General features: G+C 35.8%; 3 protein-coding genes across 5 annotated transcripts in view; 1 reads left to right on the top strand and 2 right to left on the bottom strand.

Annotated features, from left to right (window-relative positions):
- The window catches only part of LOC119067665 (furin-like protease 1), a 126,900-nt gene extending 119,502 nt beyond the window's left edge, over positions 1-7,398 (top strand). For both annotated transcript variants that reach the window (XM_037170773.1, XM_037170781.1), the window contains one exon: positions 6,782-7,398. In XM_037170773.1, coding sequence (XP_037026668.1) covers positions 6,782-7,323 — 542 coding nt within the window. In that variant the 3' untranslated portion in view covers positions 7,324-7,398. The remainder of the gene's footprint in view (positions 1-6,781) is intronic.
- A 79-nt stretch (positions 7,399-7,477) lies between these two features.
- LOC119067677 (myelin expression factor 2) lies at positions 7,478-12,307 on the bottom strand. Its single transcript, XM_037170794.1, has 6 exons — positions 12,167-12,307; positions 11,275-11,861; positions 10,338-10,509; positions 7,991-8,974; positions 7,785-7,920; positions 7,478-7,709 (listed from the first exon to the last, which is right to left on the bottom strand). The coding sequence occupies exons 2-6, from the start codon at positions 11,841-11,843 to the stop codon at positions 7,654-7,656; spliced, it is 1,917 nt and encodes a 638-aa protein (XP_037026689.1). The 5' UTR covers positions 11,844-11,861; positions 12,167-12,307; the 3' UTR covers positions 7,478-7,653.
- A 1,856-nt stretch (positions 12,308-14,163) lies between these two features.
- LOC119067652 (sugar transporter SWEET1) lies at positions 14,164-16,493 on the bottom strand. Of its 2 annotated transcripts, none has more exons than XM_037170753.1 (6): positions 16,386-16,493; positions 15,986-16,012; positions 15,159-15,382; positions 14,803-15,088; positions 14,680-14,737; positions 14,164-14,616 (listed from the first exon to the last, which is right to left on the bottom strand). In XM_037170753.1, exons 3-6 carry the CDS (start codon positions 15,326-15,328, stop codon positions 14,435-14,437), a joined length of 696 nt encoding a protein of 231 aa, XP_037026648.1. In that variant the 5' UTR covers positions 15,329-15,382; positions 15,986-16,012; positions 16,386-16,493; the 3' UTR covers positions 14,164-14,434. The 2 variants fall into 2 exon arrangements, with proteins under 2 accessions (XP_037026648.1, XP_037026656.1); XM_037170761.1 differs by having other exon boundaries at positions 15,159-15,370; positions 16,386-16,436.
- Between the last annotated feature and the right edge of the window lie 1,464 nt (positions 16,494-17,957).

Here is a 17,957-nt window from a genome sequence, read left to right as displayed (position 1 = left end):
GAACTATAAAATATTTATAAAACAAACAAAAAATTGTGAATGAATTATTTATAAAAGAGAAATAAATATATAAATGGTGCTATTCATATAATATTATTCATTAAATTCCCCTAAGCGTCGCGTCACTTACAGAATTAAATACAAAATAAAGTTTTTTTTTTAAAACTAAACAAACGAAATATGTCCAATGATAGCAGTATATGAAAAGAAAACTATTTAATGATAAAAAATCGTATGAAAATACAGTTGCTAAAATACGGCTAAGACAAGAAAGTATAGAACAAAAATGTACGGAAAACGTCGAGTGAAAAGTTTATCTGTCGCTTAAACAGATAAACACATTTCCAGCTTCTTTAAAGAATTTTTTTTTTTTGATGAAAACTAAACATTAGGTACCTAGAATTACGTGTTGTATATTCTGAGATAATAAAGAAAGGAAAACTTTTTGTACATAAAATACACGAAATGAATGTTCCATTTTATGAATGCAAAATTTTTAATAAAGAAATTTAAAAATCAGTTTACTTTTAGCATCTCCAGTGATTTGCGTCTTTTTCTTTGGTATGCATTTAAATAGATTAAAAATTCATATCAGAAACGTTTCATTTACCCATTCACATTGGATTGGGTTATGTCAGTAGTTATGATAGTAATTTTGAAACCTCCAATTAGTAACCTTTGTACTATGTTAAACACATTATTGGGTCACTCAGTAACTTTTCTCAATGGCAATGGTTATTGTTAAATCGAGTGATCACCGGATCTATAACCGAATTTTCTCGAAAAACATTGAAAACGTTTGGTCTTAATATAGCAAATAAAGTAATTGAAAGTCGACTGCCACAATTTCTAGACAACAGATCTACTTCATTGTACAGTATAATCGAAACTAGATAACTAACTTTGAATTTGGATGATAGTCATCAGGAAAATATAAAGATCGGAACAAGTCAGATTTCCCTGATTCCATTAATTTTAGACTTGAAAATTTGGATGGTATGGTATGGATGGTATGATTGAAACTATGTTTAGGTCAGACTTATTTTCTAAAGTTTCCTGACTCATACTGATTTTGGACTGCGGTTGACCTATACTAAGCTTTAGTAAGTTACGTTCATTATACAACATTGAACAAAGTCATACTGAAAGGTCATGCAGTTTATTGAGTTATTTATTTCCTAGATCCTTCGTATGATTCGTATTTTGAGTCAGGGGCGGATCTAGAAAATCTGGGAGTTTGAAATTTGAAAATGACTGACTCGGTTTTTGATAAATTGCATTTTTAGGGTACAAATTTAAAAAAAAAATTAAAGATCGATTGCTCAGTAGACTCTCGAAATTATACTTTCATGTTTCATTAAATTTCCGTCAAAACTTATTGGGATGTTTGCTCAAATTAAAAGACGACAACCACACACTGGAGAAGCTGAGAAATTAATAAGTTAAACAAATTGAGACAAAAAAGAAAAATAAATGTAAAAAATGATAAAAATTAAAATTAAAAAAATTAAAGAAATAAAATCGGATTCGTGAATGTTGACGATTTAGACATTTAAGGGGCTATATAGATAGGAATATATATATTCAGAACGATGATGATAATGTATAGATATTTGTATATGGCTAAATATAATAAAATGATGAAAAAAACATGATATATGATTATAAGGGAAAATATAACGAAGATTAAAGAAAAGAAAAAAAAAAACAACCGAAATATCAAAATGTGTTAAATTGCTTGTGCATATCAGTTTATGCAAGACATCTCGTCGTCAACAATTTCTTTTTTCTTTATTTTCTTACCTTTAACAAAGTGTGTTTTATAAACGTCAACGCTGTAAAACACGGTATTGGGGTGGTTTTGCTCTCTTCTCTCCTTTACTCGATGAATTTTGAAATGACTGAATTTTTATGACTTTACATGCTGTTGGATGTCAAAATGTGCACGACATTCAGCACGAATAAATAACACTTTGATTGAGTATAACGATCATAAATCCTGACTATCACATTACTGCAAAAACATTCGTTTGTGGCAGAAACTTTTCACTGGAAATGTTGCAATTCAACGGAAATTGGTGAAATGATTACACGCTATTTTGCTGAGTCATGCCAGAGTCAATACTATCGTTTCCATCAAACACTTTTAATTTGCTTTGCATGGAAAAACAGGAATCTAATTGAATTACTGTGGATAGGTTTACATAGTAGAATGTCACCATCAAAGCAGCACCATGAATTTCACATAGGCATAGGTTTAGTGACCAAAATTGAAACGTTTAGTTACCTACCCTCATTTTGTTTAAACGAAAAATTTGCGAAAATTTGTTGGACAGTTGGAAGTATTTGTTCTACGAACGACTGCAAGTAGCTGAATATAAAAAATAAGTCTTTCGTATACTGTTAGTTGTTCAATGTCTATGAATAGTAGGATGCGGGAAAGTTCATTTCTTCATATTTTCCATACATCTAACTCAAATAGTAAAACCTTCCTTGAACAGACACGAAGTCAGGAGAGGGATTACGACATCAGTTCTCTTTTCTCTATTCAATCAAAACTCTACCGATAGGGAACGATTCACTATCTCGACGGATTTTAGTCAAATAAAATGCCATCGTGTATCACATGATCTCAGGACTCCGGAACAGTAGTCAGTTTTTCAATCGGTCCTATATCGGCTTGGGGATAAGGGTTTGAAAAAACGTCTGCTGCCGTTTCATCACATCCTTTTTTAAGACTCTTATCGCCAAGCCGATACATAGAACGGATTTAATAAATAATTGCTCTTCCAGACTTCTGAGGTCATGTGTTACACGATGACATTTTATTTGACTAAAATCCGTCGAGTAAAAAATTAATTATTTTTCTGTTTGACAATGGTTTTGTTGCAGCGACATCTTTCAGTGAAAGAGTGAATCGTTCTCGATCAGTAGAGTTTTGATTGAATAAGAGAAAAGAGAATTGACGCCGTAATCCCTCTCCAGGAGTGAATTGAGTACTTTAGAACTATTTTAAAAGCGTTCAAGTGCACACATAACAAATAGGCAACATCGACATCACGAACCAAATTATTTTACCGGTTGGTATTAATAGTTTCAATCACCACACACACATATAAAACGTTCATTTTGTCAAGCACATTCAATTTTCCAATTACCCCATCTATAAAGTTTTTAGCCGTATCTTGTTCAAGAGAGTCGTTAAAGTCTTCAATTTATTTAATCGTTTCGTGGGAAGATGTCGATGCATAGCTGGGATGTCTTACGTGAAGTGTAAGTGTTTATTAAATTCAGTTTACGACTAAGCAATTTGTAATGTTTATTTAGATTGTAATGCATGTTTTTGGGGGTGTATTGTTTTCATGATATTTTTTAATTTCCATTTTATCGGTGTTGTAATTTTTCGCTTTGAGATAATTTTCGATTTCGTAATTGGTTATACTCGACGTAATAGAAATTCATTTTCAAACACAGTGATTTTCAGTTCAATTAAATTTTCTTTGATATTTCCCAAACATTTAAATACGCCAGTACGTACACCCTCAAACATGGTAGAGCTAATTGCGAATCCGTTTTTTTTTTGTATAATATAATTAAGCTTTGACTCGGGATAAAACATTTGACTTTTCAATCAAAATATTATTTGTATTGAACATCGCTGTGTGTATACCAATTTAATTAAAAATTTGTTTGTTAACAGTGTTGTTTTCATGATTTGATGTTAAAAAAAAAGTTGTTTTAAGCATTTAACCATTATGATTTTGTGTAATATGATTTTTGCGTATGAATTTTAATTTAATTTAGAATTTAGAATTTTAGTTGCACTACTACTCTCATTATTAGATTTCGTTTTGTGAATGATCTAACATTTGAATTGTAATTATATTGTGAATGTCTTTTTTCAAATTTTAATCATCCGCTATGTTGATTCATTTAACTTTTAATTACATTTTGTTCGTTCCATTTTTTTTTTTGCAAAAGGCATCTTTCATAAATTACGCAACGCTTTTTCAAAGCTGTTATCACAATTGAATAACTCTAAAAACACTAGCTTGATGAAGTTCAAATAATGTTCTACCACTCATTTTGAGTGGTATAATTGGGGGTAGAATATAACTTTAATTTCGCAGCGTTCGTATTTATCGAGTTACGAAATATTACATTATGTTAACAGCATATACGTTACATATGTTATGATGTAACGCTTTTCAGGGCTGTCATCACAATGGAATCTTTTGTAACTCATCGACTCTTCGACGTGAAGATTATATTCTACCCCCCAACAATTTTAGATTTTGGCGCAAAATTTGAATTCGCTAAGAGACAAAAGGAAGACCGAAATCGGACGCATTTTATATTGGAATTTTTCATATGTGACCAGTAAGGTATTTAACCCCAGAAGCCAAAACCACTTTCAAAAAAATTCTTCGAAGCTTGTGTGACTGGTAAGAGGTCATCAAAAACCGAAAATTTCCGGGGCAAATAGGGTCTTATTGGGCTTAGAATTCATCCACACTGAGATATGTACAGTTGAAGGTTTCAACCGAAAAAAGACTGAAAACTTACACTTTTCTTACAGAAATTTGTCGAGGTACACGAAACGTACATGGTCGTGTGGGGTGTCATTAGAAAGGTAATTGCATGTACTTTCAGGGAAAATAGGGTCTTATTGGGGTTTGCAAGCATCTACGACAAATTATGAGAAGTTGAAATGTTTAACTGATTGTATTGAATCGCAGATGCAACCAAACTTCCGTAAGCTCTACTTTCCCAGAAAGAACATGCAATTACTTTTCTAATGACACCCGACACGACCATGCACGTTTCGTGTACTTCGAGAAATGTCTGTAAGAAAAGTGTAAGTTTTCAGTCTTTCTTCGGTTGAAAACTTCAAACCTAACTGGAGAAATTTTTGTAAGAAAAGTGCAAGTTTTCGGTTTTTGATGACCTCTTACCAGCCACACAAGCTTCGAAGAATTTTTTTGAAAGTGGTTTTGGCTTCTGGGGTCGATTACCTAACTGGGCACGTATAAAAAATTCCAACAGAAAATGCGTCCGATTTCGGTCGTCTGTTTTTCAGAAGAATCCTTCTGAGCGATTCTTAAATTTTGTACCAAAATATCATATACTAGAAACACTTTATTGACTGAGAACAACGACGACCTTTAAAACTCTAAAAAATATCAAATAATATTCTGAACTAAGAAAAACCACTGTACAACTCTAAATGGAGGGTAGAACATAATCTTCACACCGAAGAGTGCGTATTTATCGAGTTACGAAAGATTCAATTGTGATGACAGCACTGAAAAATCGGTTTGTAATTTATGAATGATCCCTAATTGGTAAACAGGGACGCGTACCTGGATATTGAAATACAAATTAGTTTATGATGGGCAACATTACATTGCCTATTTCATCTGTTTTTTTTTTGTTGCCTGAAACATACGCTGTATGGAGCTTTTTTCAGTGTTAATTTCGTTCTTTTTTGCGAGATTTTTATTTTATTATTTATTGATGTAATTGAGCAATTTTCGTTCATAATTTGACAATGTTGCAAGAGCGAATTTTTTTAGGTGTGGTGTAGAGTCGATTTGTCAATAATTCCGCTTCGCCTCGAACCATTTACCATTTCTCGAACATAAAATACCCATTACAGTTCTTTTAGTATAAATAACTATTATTTACAATCCTTCCACCCCTGTGAAATTTTTCACTTAGCAAAAAGAAATTTTTTAAATAATTTTCTAATGTGACCCCTCATTATTCTAAACTCAGCGCTGACTGCCAGTGTAAATAAAAAGTTGTTACATATGGGATATTCCTCTAAAAGGTTCTCTTTTGGTCAACACAACACAGTTTTGTTCTGCCTGGATAAATGCCAAAGGAAAGTTTTTTCTCTGACCAGTAATGTTCTTCTTACTTTCACAAAATTTTACACCAAAAAACAATAAATTTAACATGAACAGAAAACTGATTTATCTGGACCTGCTTCTACCCAATCAATAAATGTGACATGTTCATTCAAAGTTTCCTACATCGGGCTTCTACATGGGAATCTGACTGTTAATTTCGAATATGTTGAGAATATTCATGTAGCAAGTATTCATACATGCTGGACGTTGCACAAGCCTACATGCCCGATGTACGCAGGAAAAAAGCATTTCAAGGTCACTTTTGCACGATGCTAATATTTTTATTACCTGTCCAAAGTTGACCATGTCCTCCGCGAAAGTGATCTATTACATGACAAATATTTTCGGTTTATTTTACTTTGATTTCTTTGTGATATTCTACTTCGCATAGGGAAGCCAATAAATTAGAATACATTGACCAACTTCAGTCAGTAACTGTTCTTCCACAAAACTAAGTTGTATACCTCGTTCTGGCTCTGATGTTAAAACTCTACATCTACACTTGTCGAAAAGACAAAGCTTTTCGTTCAAAAATTTAACGAGGGAGTTTGCTAATATCACAAAGTTGTAACCTCATGTACTGAATTCCTTTCGCAGCATCCAATGTAATCTACTATTTTCGACGCATCCCCAAGTCTTTAGTAAAACTTCCTTTACTTTCTTTAGGAAAACATCTTTCTGACATTCAACCATAACGAGATAGCTAATCTGAATTGTGTATTCGGAATAATCTCGGAATATTTGTGGTGCATTTATTGTGCCAGATCATTTTTTTTGGCTTTCATTTTTTTTTGTTAAAAACTGTAACTTTATCCAACCGTGCTTGCGAACCTAAACGACTATCATGTTACTATCAATTTTTCCAGAATGCTTCCAGAGCACATTCCTCTACGAAGGTCGATGCTACACAGCCTGTCCGCAACGATCGTTTATGGTGCCCGAACAAGCAAAATCGCCGTCCCTTTCTCTGCGAAGAAGCCTTGTCAACGAACGAGCCATTGAACCATCCATTCCGCAGAAACAATGCGACACATGCCACTTTTCCTGTTTGAACTGTCGTGGTCCCAACGATTACGATTGCACCGAATGTACGCCCGACTCGGCGCTGACAGTGAAATCGCTGAACGAATCGTACTGTTCGTCGCTAAATCAACAATTGCCGGTGCATGATTCGAACGCCGTTGGCTCAACATATGTGTTTCTATTGATACTTGGACCGGCAATTGTTGTACTTATTTTCGTTGTTATTGTGTCGTGTGTCATTAAGACGAAGTTGTGTGGAGAGTCGCGGAAGCAGGACTATATTTACGATCGCATCAATTTCGATGCACAGAATGACGACGTTGAATTGCGAATCGACGATATACCAATTAATATGAGCGGTGGTAGTGATGATGAAAGTGACTGATTTAGAGCGTAGAGTGTATAGTATTAATATTGTTACAGTTAAAGGAAAGGAAAATAAATTAATTTTAGAAAGAAATTCTCTGTATTTCACTTCCTGTCCATTCACTCTTTGCTTGTTCTCATTGCAGTTCTCATTGAATACACATTTTCAGTTTACGTTAAGTTATTTATTTGATTACATTCACATCAAATGTAATTACAGAGTCTCGTCGGAAACTTGAGTCTAAAATGGGATGTAGAAAATACAGCTGACGGTCTTATTAACGTTGTCAGATTAATTGATTAAAGTTCATTGAAAATATGTAATTTGTATCGATGGAAGACGAGGTCTCTAGAAGAATGACACATCGATCAGTCGTCCGTCAATACGAGAACCATCCATGTGTTCTGTTAAAACGGAGAAAGTAAATAATTTTTTTTGAACTTCCTTGGCATCCCACTAAACGTTTTCATCCCACTTACTTATAGCCATTTCAGCTTCACGTTCCTTGCTGAAACGAACGACTCCACAATCCTGTCCACGAATCTCGGCAAATTTAACTTCGCCAACATCGCGGAATTTGTCACGCAGTGTTTGCCATGTGCAACTGGCTGGCAGCTTAAAAAATCGGAAACAACACCAATCAATACTCAAATGCACAAAATACCAGCAAATTATCAACACTTACATTTCTAACAACAATTGTGTCAGATCCACGAATACTGTTCACACCCATCTGATTTCCACCCATTTGATTACCGGAACCCATTTGACCGCCCACATTCATTTGATTTCCGACTCCCATTCCAGAGCTCAACTGATGACCAAGTTGATTGCCGAGATTAGCGCTTCCCAACTGATTGCCAAGACCCACCTGACCACCCATTTGTCCACCCTGATTGGTATTGTAGTCTTGTTGGCTCTGCGTGTTGTAGCTTCGCGTATTGGAAACTTGCATATCGAAATCGGAGCCTCTGGAACTTGTGTTGTAGTTGGAAGGAAACACTGATTGTGACTGGAAAGCTGGTGGTTGACTGTTGTAGTTTGAACCGCCGCCACCACTCGTTTGATCATTACCGCCACCGATATTCAGACCCAAATTGTTAAGACTTGCTGCAGCATTAGTCAGAAGAGGATTGTTAGACAGGGCTCCGAGTCCCAATGTGCCCACAACTGCAGCCAGATTGCTCGACAAATTCGCATTGGGTACCGCACCCAAAATACTCGACGAACCGTTGTTCATTGGCGGAGCAACCGGTACCGGTGCTGGATTCGAATTATTGCCGAAACATGAGTTTTGTTGTTGTTGCTGTTGTTGGACCTGTTGCTGCTGCTGTTTATTTTGTTGCATTAGCATGAAATTTGTTGCGACGTTACGCATCGGTTCACCATTTTGTCCAAGTCCAATGCCAATACCTCCCAGACCTTCCGGAAGCTTCATTTGTTCGTTTTTATCTGGAACTCGATCCAAACGCACAGTCATACGGCGTTCGAAGAGGTTTTGACGGTCAAACATCGAAATTGCCTGAACGGCTTCGACTGGATGATCGAATTCAATGACGGCAAAGCCACGACTGTTACCATCTTTATCGGTAGCTAAGTCAACATTGTGCAAGCGACCAGCTAGTTTGAAGACCTCCTTCAATTTCTTAGCATCAACTTTATAGTCCAACTGTAAAATGCGATGGGAAGTGATTTAATAAGCGGGATTTGGTATCCATTTACGAAACGAATGGAAAAGTGTTGAATTAGCAGTTGTTATCACTGAATTGATTAACGACAAACGAACCAGCCTAGGCATTACTAACAGTTTTTGAATACGGATAAGTTACGATGCAGTTGACGATAAACGTTAAAGAATGAAATTTCATCACAAATTCGAATTTCATGGTGGTCAACATTGCAGGCAACTACTGTCTGACATTTTTCGATTCTTCAATGTTTGCCTGATTTCCATTTCTCAACCAATTGAATAAAATTTAAGCGATATCCTCTCGCTAATTTCGTCCTGTAAGTGAGACTTTGAAAGAAACAACGAGAGTCGATTCTATTGATTGTCGGACAGAGAAGCACTCTCAGCAGGAGGTAAGATTACAAGCAACTTGGTGAAGCTTACGAAACTGTTGTCCTTGTACATTGCTCCGAAAAGAAGAATTTCAGACCGAGACTGAGTCGATATGACAACAGTGTGCAATTTAAGTTCAAGAGTTAAATCTACGTTATAGTGATTAGTCTTAGAAGAGGAGGTAACAAAATCTTGTACCGCACAGCAAAATTCAAATTTGTCTCATCAAATGACTTTAGTTGAAACCTTCTATAACCATGCTACTGTTCGTCGCTTAGAAGCAAAAGTTTAGGAGGAGGTGAAACATTGAAAAATCAGGAAAACTTTAGGACAACGCCCGAGACATTTGTTTTGGATCATCAGATACAGATAATTGTCATTAATAGGTGGACTCATGAGGAAGAAGTAAAAATTGGGTAAACTTGGCAGTAAGTTTAAGGGCAATTTAAACATTTCTTAACACAGCCTTGAGAATGCCCCTGAGAATAGTATGTGGATGCGAAGCAGGGCCTATTTTCAGGAATTTTTCGGAGAATTTCGATAGTTTTCAAGATTTTTCTGAATTTACCAGTTTTCAGGAATTTCAATAATTTTCAAGAATCAGTTTCACGAAAATGGTTCTGATGTTCGCTCTGATGTGAAGACCACCTAGTCAGATCCATAAATTGTTTTTTTCTAATCAAAGTTTGGGATGAAATGTCCCTCCAACTTTTCTTTTCGAACGTTTCTCAATGGAAAACAGTCATCCTCTAACTATTCCTAGAAATTGATGGTGATAGTTCGTTTCCTCAATTACGCTTAGGATTACAGATTCAGTTTTCAGTATCGTCTGATGATGTCATACGAAAAACAACAATAAAGCAAACAAAGAAATTTAAAATAAAAAAAACCATTAGAAACACCCAAGACAATCCCCGTGTAAAAGTCGTACAAAAACAAACAAAATATTTCTTTTGATTTTAATACTCACATTGGCGACAAACACTTTGGTATGCAAAGGCCCTTGTATACCAAGGCTATTTAAAAACGACGCACTCAAACCATACGTGTTGTAAGAAGACGAGTCATTATAATTATCATTGTAATTATTAAAGCCTCCGTTATCCCCGCCACCGATACCACCGCCTCCGCCGCGACTCATCCTACGAATCAGGAAAAAGAAGACTTTGCAGCAAAATTCACCAAAGATAAAATTTACAGGTTATGGGCTTAGTGTTGTCAACACTGTTGAAGCTATATTCGATATATCGATGATAATAATCTTCTTCTGGGTTTACAGTAGAACAACTGATGATGAAAGACACAAAATACCAGGAAAAGAACCAACTAAGGTCGGAACATTTCTCATGTATCATCGAGTAGATAAAAATTTCATTTCTGAAAGTTAATTAAGCGAAGTCTTGTGCCCGATGTATATAGTCTACAAATCTGCAAAGCCGAATCCATTGAGTAAAAAGGGGATCCTTCGTAAGCAGTGGACTCATCCAAAACGAATAGTTCCAAATGACCGAAAATAGGAAGAAAATTTGTTATGCAAAAAGGTAAGAGAATCGATGTGATTTGGTGATAAAAGAGAGAATTGAAATAAGTTTAGTCAATCCCCAGAAACATTGACCATCAACGAACCTATCTGCAGGAGAAAGAAATTCGGTTCAATTTTGTTAGCAAAAGTAGATAATTCACGAAGTTTGAAGTTTCGACACGTCATATCATCAAAATTACTGTCCAAACTGCTACTGAAGACAATGAGTGGACTGCTCACACATTTTCCGCAACAGAACGTTACCCAGAAGAAATGGTCAAACGTCCACTGAGTACATCAGCTGTCTTTTCTTACTTAGCTTCGACATGAAATCTTAACCAAACCTAAATGGAAACAAAGAACAAACAAAAAATGGATGACTCACATGAAATTGTCGTTACTGCGATCACGTCCACGGTCACGATTACCAGAATTATTATTTCCACTTGATCGTCCTCCACTTCCACCACCACCACCTCCTCCACTGCCACCACCACCACGACCACTACTTCCCCTATCTCCACCATCACCGCCTTTTCGACCAATACGACCGTATTTGTCTCGTTCTTCGCCATGATCTTCTTTAACAACAATTTCCCGTCCACCCAGTTCGTATCGATTCATTTTCTCCAATGCTTTTTGCACATTTTCTGCATCCTTGAATTCGACAATACCACATCCACGCGGCTTATTGCTCTCATCGACAAACAGTTCAACAAATTCGACCGTTCCGACGACCCGGCGAAACAAATCTTTCAGATCTTGCCACCTATATTCGTAGGGGATGTTTGACACATAAATCCGTTTGCTTACGCCGCGATTAACGCTGCGATCCCGTTCGTTGCCGGAATCAACTGCGTCTGAGAAACGTGTCCCCTTGTCTCCCCGTCGAGAACGGTCGCGTTGACGATCCGAATTAATGCTGTCCTGGATTGGCGAATTATTATCGTCCATTTTTCTGCTTTGTGGTCACTATACGTATACAAAGAATAAAACAAAACATCAGCCAATATGGTTGGAATGATGAGCGTTTGCAGACGCTAACAAATCATTTAGTCTATTCTAATTATTCCACTGGACAGCTTTCATATTTAGAATTGTTTCGGAAACGTTGCGTTAGTTGTAATTTTGCTACAAATTTTCGTTCGTAATATCGTACAGAAATCGACATTTTTATTGACTGCCAACGAAACAATCAAAAGTTGAGTTCTTGGCAGAAATTCAATACTTTGCAACTGCAACTAAACTTAGCAATGTTTCTTAACACTGTAACTCACCTCTGAATGTCGATAAAACACTTTTTTCCCAATTTATTTCTCCGATTTATGTAAAGTAAACCCGCGTCCCTTTTATCTTCTGTCAAAAATCAATGTAGATGATGGCGAAAATGATGGCGAAATAGCCGGTATATAAATTTTGTTTGTAAAATTGGTTCACTTTGTCGATAATTTGAATATAGCATAAGTCAACGCGCCAACCATTGGGAAATGTAAATAATGATTTTGGAATATTTTTTTCCCATTCCAGACCTAATGTTGAAAATTAGTTGTAGGTCCTCCTGGGAGGGTCAGGAAGGAGTGGGAAGGGAACATTTTTGATGGAAATCATTTAACAATATTCACATCTTCCACTAAAATTGTCATAGTTGGCTCAGTTTTGACTTTTTCACTTACCTCCCAAATATTTCGAAAATTGCTTGAAATAGGGTCGCACCTCATGTTTCACATAATAGGTCATACATTTTTTATCAAAAGGTGGAGTGTTTGGTATCATTTGAAAGGGTCACAGCTTTGCGATACAAGTAATCTTATAATGTCTGAGTCCATTATAGGTGTTCGGCAAAGTTCGCCAACTGTGGGAAATTTGTGTATTTTAGCAGATTTTGAGGTCTAAATATTTTTTTTTAATCGAAAAAGTGGTTTTGTTTTTAGATCATTCTAAGCAAACCCACCAAATATCAGATTAAACCTCGAAAAAAAAAATTGGCGGAAAAAAATTGCCCTGCAAAAATGTCAAAAGTTTCGATGAAAATTCAACATGTGCGAAATTCGAAATATGGTTTGTATGGGAAAAAGTCTGGACTTTCAATAATAAACAATAATACCAAGAAAAAAAATACCTTTTAGAACAAATTTTAAAATTTTTTTAAACTTTAACCTTAAATTTAAAATTTAAATTTTTCGGAAAATCGGAAAAACTGTGGTAAGAATGGAAAAGTTGGGAAATTTTTTTCCACTAAAAAAAACTTTGAACCTTCAGCTTTCATTTGAGCCCCATATTTCCTATGTGGCTTCAATAATCGCTTCACAGAAATTCATCAAAGTTACATCGAAAACTTTAAAGAGCAGCGGAGAAGTTAGTGAGGAAATCTTTATCGATGGTGTCATTTTCACGCCTCTGTCATCAAATGCACAAAAAATTTATTTTGAACCTCCACTATTAGTAAAGATTTTCATTTTTCGAGACCGTATCGAGCAGTGCTGTTGTGATATTGCTGCTTTAGAGTTTGTAGAGACTAGCTTGGACCAAGGTTTTTTTAGAAGTGAGTAGGAATCCTCTGTCGGCGTAGAAGCGTCACTTTTTTTTAGTTCTTCGTTCTCTGCACACTATTTTGCGCTCAGGTAAATATGAAAAGCAATGAAGTTGGTTCACCAATAATAGAGCGCTTGTGAATTCAGCGTGTCAATTTACATTTAAAACTTAATTTTCTCTATACTGGAAAAACATACCTTGTTTTTAGGCTTTGCAACAGCGGTAACTCAATCTAATTAGCATTTTATACTGAAAACGGCTACATTTCCAGCATTCGCTATCAAAATACCTTCGAAATGAGCTATCACAAGAAAAGTTTCCAAATAATTTGGCCCAAAAAACAATTTTTTCATGCTGTAAATTATGGAAAACCGAACTTCGACGAAACTTGAAACTTAAATTTTTCTAAATGTTTCCTATTATGCTGCCCTGGTCATAAAAACAATTATTGAAGCCGTAAGTGAACGTTTGGGTGAACAAATGAACCGAAATTTCCAAGGCTTTATATGAGGAGGTTACACCGTTATCGAAAAAATCCACTGAACCTTGCTGAATTTTTCATACAATATTGTAGCCCAATTTCAGTTCAATTGAAATTTCGCACTGAAACGCAGGAAATTTCAACGCTTCCTTATTATGAAAATGAGAACGATTTAACGCTCATTATGGATGGAAGATGTTGTGAGACATTTTCTGTATTAATTTAGATACTAGATGCTGTAAATTATAAAAATCAAACAGCTAAACTGTAAATTTGTTCAATTTAATTGGCAACTTTCGATATTTTTTATAAAAATAAATTCAAATTTTCTTAAAATTCAAATATTTAACGTTAACATTGAATAGAGACTAAAATTCATTCTAAATCACCGTATGAATGGAAGACGAAATATTATTGTCAATTAGAATATGAAAACATTTAACGATCACCATTAGATACTTAACAATTAGATTTTTGCAACTTCATTTCGGACTCTGACCTCAAAATACGAAATAAGGACGACAGCTGCAATTTAGTTGGTCTTTTTAGTCTTGGACTTGGACTTGTCCTTAGTCGATTTTGGTGTTGATGGATAAATGACGAATAGCGACAACTGGATACCACTCAATATTACCAAGACCACATTTTGCCAAACAATGACACTGTTGTTTAGACATAGTCCGTACAGCAACCACATAAACGAAACCACAGTACCTAAAGTGCAAAAGAATGAAGTGAGTAATTACAGTAGATTTATAGAAATCGTCCTGAACAAACCTGACAAAATCATCGGAAAAGGCAGACCTTCCGTGCTTTGGTTCCTGATGACATCCCCCTAAATAGTTAAATTTTTTGCCGTTTACTTATGAGTTGCAATGGTGTGAATTTAGCCTCACTTACCAAACTCAAAAATGGTGATGACACCAATGCGAACAGAAAGACCGTCATGATCATGCCGAATCGGAATTCAACAAGATCAGGATCCTCATATTGCGCATAGCCAATAACTACAGCCGAAAATGCTCCGCTTAAGCCAATCTGTGCCCAAACTGTGGTCTTATTATGGCCGGGTGTGTAGAAGTAGTAAACGGTCATGTAAATGATGTTCAGTACCAAACCGAAAAAGTTGACCCGCAACATTGCCGCATCGTTTAGAATTGCAGCATACTTAAAACTGAGTACTGTTCTGATGGACCACAGTGGAATAGGAAATGTTGTTAAACATACTGTGAACACTGCAACTGGAGTATACTTACAGAATCAAACCACCCAGAAACGGTATTGATGAGAACTCGGTAGCAGAGCCCTTTTTCCGGATGTCATTGCACAGAAAAGCACCACTAAGCATCTGCAAGGCGGTAACAATACCAGCAACATTGCCAATGGTTTCTTTGTACGGTTGAAGTAATGCAGAAATTTGGTCCATTTTGAGAAAGGGGAGAAAGTTTGGAAACGAAATGAAGTTGTGCTGCAGAAGAATCTAAAAGATTTTTCAGATTAAATCAGAAGGTCTTCACGTTTCTCCTAAAATTTGAGTTTAAAGTTTCATCTAATGCCAGATAAGCACAAAACTTATCGCAGCACAAAATTACATTATCATTGCATGCACGAGATAACAGTCTGAGTTAACAACGATTCGCCAAAGCAATGGTCTCTTTTTACACTAAACATAAGTGATGACCTATGTAAGTGTATGCGATAACCGCATCGTCGTAACCATGATGTGTCTTTTAAAATGATGACGAAATTAATGAGGGAAACTATACCAAAGATTTCATCTTTTTGGACATTGTCTTGGGTACTAAGAGATATTTGTTTACGAAGTGAAAGATCCTAAATTTGAATCGCCCACATATTTTATCTATTTATTGATTTAGTGATGAAGACAGGTAATATGATAGTCGAGGTGACATTCACTTAGATCATCGAATTGTTTTTTTGCATTTTCACACTGGTCTAACATTCACATTTACACCAGTTCTAACGAGCAATGTCAAGCAATTACTTCAACTAATTTATGTAAATAAAAGTCAAATATCAATTCGAAAACTGGATTACGAAGAATACAACTTTGAGAACATACCAAGGAAACGAAAAAATAAAACCAGCTCTTAGAGTCAAACCACATCGAAACTTTTTGTCGTGAAGTGACAGTTTTGACATTGACATTTTTGACGTTGTCATTATTGACGTCTGAAAATTGTTGTCATAACCTCAATTGAAAACGTGAACTGTACACAAAACTTGTCTGGAAACAATAAATTTTGAATAATATCACAGTGTTATCGTATCCTTATAATAGTATTTACGATAATACTGTAATGTTTTTCAAAATTAATTGTTTTAAGACAAGTTTTGTGTCCAGTTCACGTTTTAAATTGAGGTTATGACGAAATTTTTCAGATGTCAAAAATGACAGCGTCAAAAATGTCAATGTCAAAACTGTCACTTCATGACAGAAAATTTCGATGTGGTTTGACTCTAAACGTCTCAAATAATAAGGCAAAACTAAACGTCTAATGACAGATTGTATTACGAAATCAATGTTTTTGTTTTCATACACATTCAGCTAGCGAGCCAGCAGCGAAAAGATTAAACACATTAAACAGCTGATTATGTGCACCATCTATCGAGCTACCGTCGTGCTATCAGTAGTGAACGTGCCGTAAGTCTAAGTGTGTTGAAAATTTAAAATGAGTTTGGCAAACGAAATTGGCCTGTTGAGAAATTATAGGTTTGTTTCAAGTCAACACGAATTTTAACTGGCCGAACCAACACGTTTTCATCCATTAAGATTGGTTTTCATATAAATATTGATGTGGTTATGTCTCGGCAGATGAAGTTTACAGTAATTTGAGAGTTCGTATGGCCTTGGACACAGCTGTTAGCATAAAGATAAGAAATATTTGGAGGCTAATGCTATGCAATGAGCGTTCTACAGTCAACGAAGAAATCAACAAACATAACCTTAAAGCACAATACCAGACGTTATAAACTATCAATCACTTTTCCAATTGGAACGATGGCTAAGGTTCCGTGAATTGCACCCGCAATAGGTCTGTTCCAAGTGCAACAACGAAATGTCAAATTTCATCCACAGAGCCATAACCAAACAAATATTGTTTACAAAATGTTCGTAAAATCGTTGAGGTTGTGGCCATGATCGACGCGTGTACCTTAAAATGGTTTGGATAAGCAACACACGAACGGAACCGTCCTACTTGGAAATATTTTGACATCGAAGCAATTATCAATGGAAGTAATATTTCGATATTTTCAATTGTTGGAGTGCTTTATCAAGTGTATTCTTTAGTTTGAACTGATTGTAATTTCTCTTAACCGAAGCTATTCTTGGTTTATTGGCTGTTCGTCAATCCCATATGAGCGGAGGAAATAGCGATTTCAAACTCACCTCTCAATGATTTTGTCTATTTGTTTGTATGGACAGACCATACCTGGTTTTAACATTCATTGACCTTAATAGGCCTTTCCATTTTTTCGTAAAGACAGGAGTCATGATTTGTTAGTGTGAATAAAAACGCATAGCACATACAACCGTACGCGCATACATCTTTGAATTTTGGGGGCATTTTTTTACTTTTTACGATGGTGGAATGAGTGTTTGTGTTAGTAGCAGTGCTATGGCTTGAAACATATAAGTTTTCATGCTTCGGGGCCGAAAATGAGGGCAATTTTTCGAATTTTCTCGTGTTTCCGGCCCTCTGCGTGAAAACTCACATGTGCACCTGTTTGGGACTAGAGGTGAGTGGGCATACCTAATTTTTATGCCCGCCCTGCCCAAAGCCCAATAATTTAAAAAAAACATGCCCACGGCGCAGTCAATGCCCAAGAATTTTAAAAAGCATGCCCACTGCCCAGCCCATGCCCAAGGCCCACATCGGAAATTTTCGCAAAAAATTTGAAAATTGTCAATCTGAGGCGAAACTGAGGTTGACAGCACATCGTTCGTGCAAAATTCTAGTAAATTGATGAGTTGGAAACACGATTTTATGTGCGAAAGCCGTTTTAAAATTTCTTGATGAATATTACATCGT

Source organism: Bradysia coprophila, chromosome II (assembly GCF_014529535.1).
Source record: "Bradysia coprophila strain Holo2 chromosome II, BU_Bcop_v1, whole genome shotgun sequence".
NCBI lineage: Eukaryota > Metazoa > Arthropoda > Insecta > Diptera > Sciaridae > Bradysia > Bradysia coprophila.
Note: the sequence above shows the minus strand (reverse complement) of the source record. Positions and strands in the feature narration are given on the sequence as shown.

What these genes read in the sequence shown, in the direction of transcription:
- LOC119067677 (XM_037170794.1), bottom strand. Translation starts at nt 11,843, where the DNA reads ATGGACGATAATAATTCGCCAATCCAGGACAGCATTAATTCGGATCGT. An exon ending in CGCAGTAACGACAATTTCAT is followed by an intron (nt 10,510 to 11,274) that starts GTGAGTCATCCA and finishes CCTGATTCGTAG; the next exon opens with GATGAGTCGCGGCGGAGGCG. An exon ending in ACACAATTGTTGTTAGAAAT is followed by an intron (nt 7,921 to 7,990) that starts GTAAGTGTTGAT and finishes CGATTTTTTAAG; the next exon opens with CTGCCAGCCAGTTGCACATG.
- LOC119067652 (XM_037170753.1), bottom strand. Translation starts at nt 15,328, where the DNA reads ATGGACCAAATTTCTGCATTACTTCAACCGTACAAAGAAACCATTGGC. An exon ending in TTTCTGGGTGGTTTGATTCT is followed by an intron (nt 15,089 to 15,158) that starts GTAAGTATACTC and finishes GTGGTCCATCAG; the next exon opens with AACAGTACTCAGTTTTAAGT. An exon ending in CATCACCATTTTTGAGTTTG is followed by an intron (nt 14,738 to 14,802) that starts GTAAGTGAGGCT and finishes TTAACTATTTAG; the next exon opens with GGGGATGTCATCAGGAACCA.